This window comes from Conger conger, chromosome 3, assembly GCF_963514075.1.
Source record: "Conger conger chromosome 3, fConCon1.1, whole genome shotgun sequence".
Lineage (NCBI taxonomy): Eukaryota > Metazoa > Chordata > Actinopteri > Anguilliformes > Congridae > Conger > Conger conger.
In genome coordinates this window covers 28,993,623-29,003,758 of record NC_083762.1, presented here as the reverse complement: position 1 = coordinate 29,003,758, position 10,136 = coordinate 28,993,623, and the positions used below count along the sequence as shown (strand labels likewise).

Below are 10,136 nucleotides of genomic sequence, written 5' to 3'. Positions count from 1 at the left end.
AACATTTTTGGGGTCTTTCGGTGTAGGAACCAGCTATAGAAACTCTCAACCAGCAAAGCACTGCATCTCGTCTGTGGAAATCCCCTGTAGACACTGACTGTATTTATTTTGTTACCAGCACAGCAGTATCAGCAGTCCCTGTTCTATTGAAGCATGACAGCCATGGAGTCGGCAAACAAGGAAGACACTTCAGTTTGACCTGTGAGGGTGGAACTAGTGGAAAATCTTTTACAGCAACCCATTAATTACCCCCAGCCTACTTCCCCCTTCACAGTATTCTTCAGAGCTTGGTAGAGACACGTTTCCCCACACCTGAAATAGCTGACATCGATTCAATCAACCTAGACATTTTGTAAATGTCAGGAAGTCAGTGTGAGAAGAAGATTGTAAAGAAACCGACACTCCCCTACAAAACTATCATATTAACTGCTTAAACCATGGTACCATTATTGTATGTAGACACTGTGATATGGAATATGGAAAGCAATGGACAATGTATTTAGCACTGTCATGCATTTAAATATTCTTTCATGTACTGTAGGTACAATACTTAAAATATAGACATTGTAGTAATCCTATAGACTATATATGTGTTAACCATAATGATGGTGTTTTCTTAACAAGACTGATCTGAATTATATTGAATAATGAATTAACTAAACAATTCCAACAATTATATCAGCTGTAAAATATTGTAAATATGTGGACCTTTTGGAAAATATATTATACCAGTGCAATATCTGATTTTGATAAACTATTTACTTTTTCATACATGTTGCTGTTTATAGCATTGCCATAAGGGTTGGGATGATTCCTGTTCTTAACACAGAGCTTTCCCTCTGATCTTGCTGTGTTTTGGGTGGCATTAGACATCAGCCATTTTGAAAGTAAGGGTTTTGCTTCAAAGTGAATGAGTCAGCAACATGACAATGGAACATGGTGAAGCTTTCCTGAAGGGCACTAAACTTCTCCGTGAAGTTCAGTCGATGAAAGAAACAGGAAAGCTCCAGTGTGTTTGTCGCTTGCAGTTCAAAATACTATCAGCAGGAAGAAGGCTACTGCAACACTGAGAGTGTCCTGGTTCAGCTTTTACCCATTTAGTGTGACCTAACAACAAATCCCCTATGAAAATGGTTATGAAGTGCACCAGAAGTCTCATTGCGTTTTACAACTATGTGGCTATACATCTGAAACTGAAGTAGTTTGAGAATTACAAAGTACAACAAAACTATGATTAAAATATCCATCCATCCATCCATCCATTATCTGAACCCGCTTATCCTGATCAGGGTCGCAGGGGGGCTGGAGCCTATCCCAGCATACATTGGGCGAAAGGCAGGAATACACCCTGGACAGGTCGCCAGTCTATCGCAGGGCACACACACCATTCACTCACACACTCATACCTACGGGCAATTTAGACTCTCCAATCAGCCTAACGTGCATGTCTTTGGACTGTGGGAGGAAACCGGAGTACTCGGAGGAAACCCACGCAGACACGGGGAGAACATGCAAACTCCGCACAGAGAGGCCCCAGCCGACGGGGATTCGAACCCAGGACCTCCTTGCTGTGAGGCGGCAGTGCTACCCACTGCACCATCCGTGCCGCCTGATTAAAATATCTGTATTTTAAATTAATTGGTGATTTTACTCAGTATTTTCTGCACTTTTTCTCTCTTGGTGTATTCTAATTTACTGCCATGCTCATTATATAAGCAATCTTTTTTCATATTTCAGCCTGTGGAATGATAGGTTCATTCAGTTTTGATGTAATGTAAATGTAATGTAATATTATCTCCAGTTTTTATCAGCAACATATTGCATTATGTCTCTGCATAACACCAGCAGGGATGTCACACACCCTTACTAAATGGCTCAGTCAAGGTCCCAACGGAGGGGCAAGACCACTTGCCTCTGGCTGGCCACTTCCCAACTCTTTGATATTAATAACCATGGACTTTATTTAAACACACCACACACCTCTTCAGAGACATTCTCAACACAACCGGCTCAAATGTTCTGAGTTTGTCTATCCCTTGCACATTGTAAATATGCTTAAATGATCTTTACATAAGTCATCAGTGTGTTCTTCATCATCCTGCATTTGATTCTATGGAAAAGGGCATGGAACAAAAATCCTCACTGGATTCACCTTGACCCACTTGAAAAGTATTTTATTTGGGGGCTAATACATAGTTACTAGAAACCCCATATAACATATAAGACACCATGTAAACAATAGGCAACTATAGAATTAAACTATATATGCATGCTTCTACTGTATCCTCCACAGACCATGTGTCCTCAAACATGAACATTAGCTTGGCATCCCTTAGCTCTATTCAGTATTTCTTTTTATATTTTCACTGCAACATTTTTTTGTCATCCAAGATACTTTTTTCTCCATACTCCAGGAGGGTATGTATCACAAATTCATTACAGTCCACCCCGTCCCAATGGCCCTGCCACACTATATTGCAAATGAAAGTGAAAGCCCATCTGAGAGATGTGCAATTTTAATCCTAGCTAAAAGAGATCTATATCTGTATCATTTTTATGTTTGAAAATGTGACATTTTTATCATTCTGGTTCTTACTGATCACCAAATTTCTCTACTCTAATAGTTCTCTACTCTAAAACAGAAATTTATTGCAAGAAGTTGCAAAAACCATCATTATCACTTCCAGTTTTCCAGATATTATTTAGCTGCTCATTAATACATAGGGCCGACATGTCAAATAAATACAACCACTTGAGAATTAAGTCTGTGACGAAAAAGCTTGACTTGTGCATTTTATAGACCTTTTATTTGACCATGTAAATCCTCAGTGAGATTGAAAGCAACCAAACAAACAAACAATGCAATACAATCAGTGTATTTCATAATTATGTAACAATTTCACATAAAACATTATGTGCTAGTCAACCGGCTAGTGCTGGTATCTTGTGTGAGATGTTAGCTGTTCAACCAGCTACCAGCTGTTTCCAAACATGACTTGAACTGGTCAAACCATGTCAAGCTGGGAGCTTGGCTGACCCGGTCAACCAGCTACTAGTTGTTTCAAAACCTAGCCTGAGCTGTTTTCTTTCTGTAGGGTAACAAATAAATCAACTCAAAGAGAAAAATTGTGACTGGCATCTGCTGTGGTTTTTACCTTAAGTTTATAAGTCTACCTCATTCTACTCACTATTGGATTAAACTATTTAAGAGGAAGGTTGTCTTTGCAACTACAGGATTCCCAACCAGCTGATATCATTGGAAAAAATCCTGCCGACTTTACAATGACAGGTACACCATTTGGGGGTCATGTTCTGAAGCAAGAAAATACACTTCAAATAACTCTGATATTATCTTGGCCTCTGGAAACATAACATTGCTACTTTGAAGATATTTGAAGTACATTTTCTTGCTTTAGACCACAAGCCCCAAAATGCCACTATTCCTGCTGTTGTAAAACCAGTGGTCATCAGAAACTGCTGTAAGAGTCTAAAATATCCTTCTTTTAGGGCCAACATTTTTAAGGGTCTGGTGCTACAGTATGGATGGCCTCGCTATTGAATCCAGACCGTGCCAGTACTGACGATGGCCAGCAGCCCTGCAGGGCAATGCACAATTTGCTCTATCATTGCCCAGGGTTCATTCAGCTGGGATGACAGCGTCTTATTGTGCACCAGTGACCCCTGCTCATTTGGGTACCCACAAGTCTGCCTTTCAAGTTGCACGCAAAATGTCTTCCTCTGACTCATGTCTGTGAAAGCCCGGCTTGCAAATTGCGATGTGAGAAGAAGCAGTCATTGATTTTGTAGGCTCTATAGAAGAGCACAACCCAAATCAATAACAGCATTCACAGCAATCAGCGTTGATAAAAATGTAACAGGCTATTCCAAACTGGCAAGAAAATCGGGATAAGCCATAACTAAACTAATTCATTCCACTTAATCCACTGCCTGCTCCTTAGAGCAATACAATTCTATTGTCCTCACAAAGGCCTGTCTTCCAACCCTCTGCCCCTATCTTACAATCTTATTAATATCTCTCTAGCCCAGGGCACAGCTCCCTCTGTCTTTAAAATTGCTGCTGTCAGCCCATCCTCAAAAAGCCTGGCCTTGACTCACATTCACTAAACAACTACCACCCTCTCTCTAACCTCCTTTTTATTGCCAAAAACTCTTGAGTAAGTTGTTGTCTCTCAACAGTTCCAAGTCCCAACATGATCTCTTTTAGCCTCTTCAGTCCAGCCATTCTATAGCACTGAAACTGCCCTTTCAAAGTTACTGACCCTGTAACATCCCCCAACGCCGTTTTGTTTAACATCATTATTCTGAGCCTAACATTTGACACTTAAATCCCCCCAATTCTCTACGGCAGAAACATTTCCTTAGAAACATGCCTGTTGGCATCCGTTTCGGCTGTTGCTACACCTGTCTGATTCACAGAAAACAATTCATATCCAAGCCTGGCTGGATATGAGAAATAGGGAGTTGTTGAATCCCCGAAGGCTCTGTATCTGGTTCATTATTTGAATGCTTCCTTTCACACAGATTCTGCATACATTTTGACCAAACCTTCATTTTGATGTAGGTGACATCACAATCCTTAACTGGCCTGATTGCAAAGATTGAGAGTGGCCTGCTTGCAATTAAGTTCTGGATGTCTTCTGGCACTAAAATGAAAAATGCAAAGTCATCTTAGTAAGCCCCAAATCAATAACATCATTAAACTCTACTTTTTCTACCTAAGAAATACTGCAATGCTCAGGTCCTCCCTGTCCCACCCTGATGCTGAAATATCAATCCAATTCCATTTCTTGATTATTGCAATGTACTGCCTCATGGCATCAATCCCAGTGCACTGCAGAGACTTTAAATGGTCCAGAACTCACGTGCCCATGTATACCCTACTCCAACTTCATCAGATCTCAATCTGTGCAAAAGTGAATAGAATTTATTTAAAGCACTTCCAATAATAGCAATAATATAATAAAGAAAATAATAATAATAAATAAAATTATTATATCATCATCATCCTCATCATCATCATCATCATCATCAAATAAAACATGCAGTGGTATGATTCTCAGTTTTGTTTCATTTATGCTGTATTCTTAGTCCTTGCATAATTTCACTGAAATAGATTTAATTTCAGAGAAAGAGGTCTGATTTTCGAATCGTTCAGACATGCATTAACACAAACAATGTGGGATTTACCCATTTTTGGTTTGATAGAATTTGTTAATCAGCCCAAACTGATTCCACAAGTGCTCTAAACTGTTAGTATTGTGTTCGTACATTATAAAAATGGTTGTAAAGTTTGTTTTGTGCTTTGACACAAGCCGTGACACACCACTGGAGGACAGAAGAGCTGGACACAGGCTGATACGGGAACTCCAGATGTCACAGGCCTTTATTTATGAGACTGCATAGAGCAGAGAGAGAGAGAGAACCAAGCCAATAGAAAAATAAACACACCGCCTTCACCCTTCACCCTCACTGGATTTCGGCCAAAACAACAAACAAAAATAATAAAGGTAAAGAAAATAACACTGGTTGCTTTTCGGCTGCTCATGACTTTTCAGCTTCTCTCAGTTTTTCAGCTCTTCTCTGCTCGCACGCTCACCAATCTCAGGCACCGACTGTGGAAATATGGACACTTTTAAAATTGTGGACTAATATATAGCGCCTAATTTCCGGAATCAATGCATTGGTGCAGTCATCTGGTCAGGTGTGTGGCGTGCTAGATACTCCCAAATTTTTTTAACAAATATCAGAAATAAGAGAAATCCATTTGAAAACCCATCCAACAATTTCAATAATACCTTATCTAAACATTAATTATAAGCTAGTTTTCATTCCCCATTTAACCTGTAGCTCAATACTTTAAAATCACTATTTTATAACTAAGAAATACTGACGCATCTTTCAAGCATTTCTTAAGTTTTCCTAAACAAAATAAAACCACGTAAGATCATAACACAGGCTATCAAGCCTTTCGCAAATGAACTGTTCACTCCTCCAACTTCAGCATGCTGTGTGTCCTGAAATAACCGGAGGCACCTGGATCTTCCGGAAAATGTGAAATCGACAGCACACCAGCGCGCAACACGGCAGATATATGGCCCATAATGCCACCCAGGCGTGCGCCTACTTAACCAGTAGGCATGATCCTCGGATTGCCCCGTTTCTTTCCCATGGACCGTTCTTTCCCAGTTGCCACACACCTCCACCGTTAGAATGCAGACAGAGCGCATTTAGCCTGAACAATCCTGGATAAGCTGATGATAGTAGTTCGCTAGCACCAGGAATGATCTCACTTTCTTTTTGATCTTGGGTTGGGCACATGCCAAAATAGCCGCTGTCTTATCTACCAAATGACTGACACGTCCCTACGTACTTCTGATCGCATTTTCGAAATTATTGATAAATGAGTCACAATGTCTGCTGTTCAGACCCAAGTTGTGCAATACTACTGAGAGAGAGAGGGGTGGGGAGAGAAAGAGAGAGAAAGAGAGAGATTAGATCGCATGCAGTTATTTTGAGAAAAAAATACTTGCAAATTGAGGCTGTGGCAGACTGAGAGACCAGCAGAGAACAGTGAAATGATTTCATAAGACTAGTACATATAATAGTGAATTCCATCCCCTTGCATAAGGCAGGCATGGGAGGATGATGCCGTAAACTCAGATTAATGCCCCTCATATTTTCTCTGTGCCTTTGCAGTGGAATCAGAACCAGTTTACAAAACATTATAGCCCTTTTTCGGTAGTGTGTTCTCCTTACTATACATTTTTAGCACACAGTTTAAAATGCACATAATGGTTTATGGCAGTTCTCGAATAACTAAACTAAATAGGACCAGAGGGGAGTTGGAAACATGAAAGATCAGGGATACCTATAAATACTGTATTCAAATAAGCAGAGCAACATACATAAAGAGTGCAAATAGTCAAGGTATACAAAAATGAATTAATTCAACAACCCATTATTGGTTTTGACCAAGATGATGCATAATGCATAATGAAACACAAACAGGCAGAGACCCTCTGGTTATTCAAGTCTAGACCGGATGGAGTGCTGAATATTCTTCAGACTATAGGGGAATGATAAGAATGGGCTGACTGGGATGTTCCTGTCATGATGTACTCTTGTGTTCTTAAATACATTTAATGCGACTGAGCGCTTTTGATTGAATCAAGCCCTGTGTGCAGTACATTTGCCTGGAAAAGAGCATCTACTCAGGAAATGAATGGTATAATTTCTGAATGTCAGGCTTTAGTAATACACGCCAAGATAGGAAAATACAGACAGAACACATTTACAAGACAGATGGATGACTAAACATTTGAACCTTTTAAAGCACATAATCCTTTTTTTTTTTGCGAAAGTCATTTCTCTTCAGCTTGTGTGTTTTTCCTCTTTTGTATTGAATGTCAGGAACAAATGCGGATGCAAAAGTAGGTTTCCCATAAGTATAGCTTTGTATGGGGCCTTCCTTCCTCCACCCTAATGATTAGTAACACTATGTAAATACAAACATGAATCCAAGAACACAAAGGCACAGATGCAATGTTTCCACTGATACACTTCAGCATGCTTACAGGAATGAGAGAGAATCAGTTAGTCTTCTCAGATCATTTCAAGCCTTTGCTACATATAGCAGGAGCCCTTGGTTTGAAAAGAAAAGAAGATTTTTTTGATAATGCTCCAAAATGGTTCCGTGAATTCTGTGAAGTTGTCTAGAATGAATATTGTTCATTGAATGAGTTTGTTTAATGTTACATTAAATCAGTATTCTGATGTCTGCAAATCTAGCTCCTGGACCTCACACCATCGCGTCATGCCATATCCTCTGTGTGTTGTTCTCAGCACCTCCATCAGGAAGTGACCTCATTAGTTTAGAGGAACAGGGTGACAACCATACAAAAAGTCAGACTGCTTTCCAACAATTCTTTATTTCACTGTTTTTCCTGGGTCTCACATACTTTGAGATTACCTTTGAATGTAGCTCTAAATGTGCTATTTAAACTTATAGCTACACTTATTTGACCATCTATAACCTACAATTGGGAGCAGTTTTTACAAGCGAGTTGAGTAATAAGACATTTTAATGCATTTTTGGCATGCTGGTAGCTGTATATATTCATTAACTGTACTAGGAGTAGTTTAAGTTGAGATGGACACACCATTTTGCACTTTGTGCTAATTCACTCACTGTTCCTTACATTCAGCAAAAGATCGAGTAAATTTTCCACAATAAATTATAAATTAATTATGTACGTTGTCAAAACTTTGTCCATCACATTCAATTGTCATATTATGTGGTTATAAACATATAATCGAATTATTATAAACATATAATAATTAGATCATTTCACTTTCCTTCAAAATTACATATACTACTGCTAGCAGGAGTGTCAATCACAGCCACTTGTAAGCCCGTTGTGGGTTTGGAGCGGCAGCAGTCCCACGAGAAAAGGTCAAAGAAAGCGTGTTGGAACCTGTCCCCCGCCATAGTGTACAGGGCCAGGTTGAAGAAGGTGTTCAGCCCCGCCACTGGCCGAGAGAGTATGTAAGCAGCATGGACCCACCTCCACGTCATGCAAGAGACCTTCCTCCTCCGGGAGTCCACGCGCAACAGCCGCAGGACGTGGTAGGGCATGAAGCACACCACGAAGAGCGTCAGGATGAGGACGGTGAGCCGCCGCACACGCGTGCGGCTCGGGCAACCGGCGGGCGGGCCCTCGGACAGCGCCCACGCGATGCGCAGGTAACACAGGAACACCACCACTAGCGGCACCGCGTAGCCCAGGACGGTCAGCAGCGAGCCGTACCACCACACCTCGTCGGGATCGTTGCTAGCGAAGTCCAGGCAGTACGTGCGGTTGGCCTTCTCCACCACGGTGATCATGGTGAGCATGGGGGCGATCTCGGTGGAGGAGGCCGCCCACACCAGCAGGCAGGCCGTGACGCCCCAGCGCTTCCTCTGCACCAGGCCCAAGCGGAGCGGGTGAACCAGCGCCACGTAGCGGAAGACGCTCAGACAGGCCAGGAAGAGGATGCTGCCGTACAGGTTGATGTGGAAGCCTAATCGGACGAAGCGGCACATAAACTCGCCCATGGTCCAGGAGTCCCCGTGGGTGTAGTAATAGACCAGGAACGGCATGCTTAGGACGTACAGGAGGTCGGTCAGGGCCAGATTGAGCGTGATGATGCTGCTGCTCTTCCATGGTCGCATCTTGGCCACATAGATAATGATGGACATGGTGTTGCCCACCAGGCCCACTGCAAATATTATGCTGTACATGATTGGCAGATAGTACCGCTTCATGAGCAAGTCTACCTGAGTGCAGTTGTTGTCAGACTCATTGACGTATAAGTCAGCGACCATCGTTTGTCCTCAATGTTAAGCCAGTGACCTAGGAAGATGCAAAAATTTGGTTTGAGAATGAGGTTAAATAGCTGACCTTGTTTGTTTAGAATTTTTGTCTGTACACGATTGCTCACTGGGACATCAGAAAAAAAAAATCAACCAAACTAACGAACTGCAATATTATGAGCAATATTGATCAGTTGTAGATGGAAAATGTCTTCCGTCAGGATACAAAACCGAATTAAAATGAAATGTAACAATACTAAATGTTATCTAAGAGATGACATAATTAGTCTGTAATACGGTATTTTAGAGAGGTGATGTCTTTAACAAAAATGTATTTTGTTATATATTTAATCCCCGGTCATAATTGACAAAGGTAATCAGTATTTTCTTGTGTAGGTCTCTTCAGGACAGATCCACCAGTGTTCATAAAGCAGAAATAAAAATGAAATACCTGGTACCTACTTGCAGGGTAGAAGATGTAAGAAGCCTGTAAGAAGAAACAGAGCAGAAAGTACAGCAGTCGAAGCAGCTCTGTACTCCCAGTTGATTGTGTAACAGCAGTGTAGAGGCACTCACAAACCTCTGTCGTGCCCCTGCATCATCTGCGTCTACTGGGATGGTTTCCTGGTACTTGCTGCCAACCAGACAGCATGTACAGCCTCCCTGAGCCCTCCCACACCACTGTACTCTGGTCCTCAGCCAAAGGGCACCTCACACCCTTTCAGTGTCATTGCTGCTCACTGGTGCAGTCAAATGAATATAA

The 10,136-nt window shown here is 41.4% G+C and overlaps 1 protein-coding gene across 1 annotated transcript; it reads right to left on the bottom strand.

Moving 5' to 3' along the window:
- Positions 1-8,368: 8,368 nt before the first annotated feature.
- LOC133123445 (2-oxoglutarate receptor 1) lies at positions 8,369-9,385 on the bottom strand. The gene has a single exon (XM_061233910.1). It carries the CDS (start codon positions 9,383-9,385, stop codon positions 8,369-8,371), a length of 1,017 nt encoding a protein of 338 aa, XP_061089894.1.
- Between the last annotated feature and the right edge of the window lie 751 nt (positions 9,386-10,136).

What these genes read in the sequence shown, in the direction of transcription:
- LOC133123445 (XM_061233910.1), bottom strand. Translation starts at nt 9,385, where the DNA reads ATGGTCGCTGACTTATACGTCAATGAGTCTGACAACAACTGCACTCAG.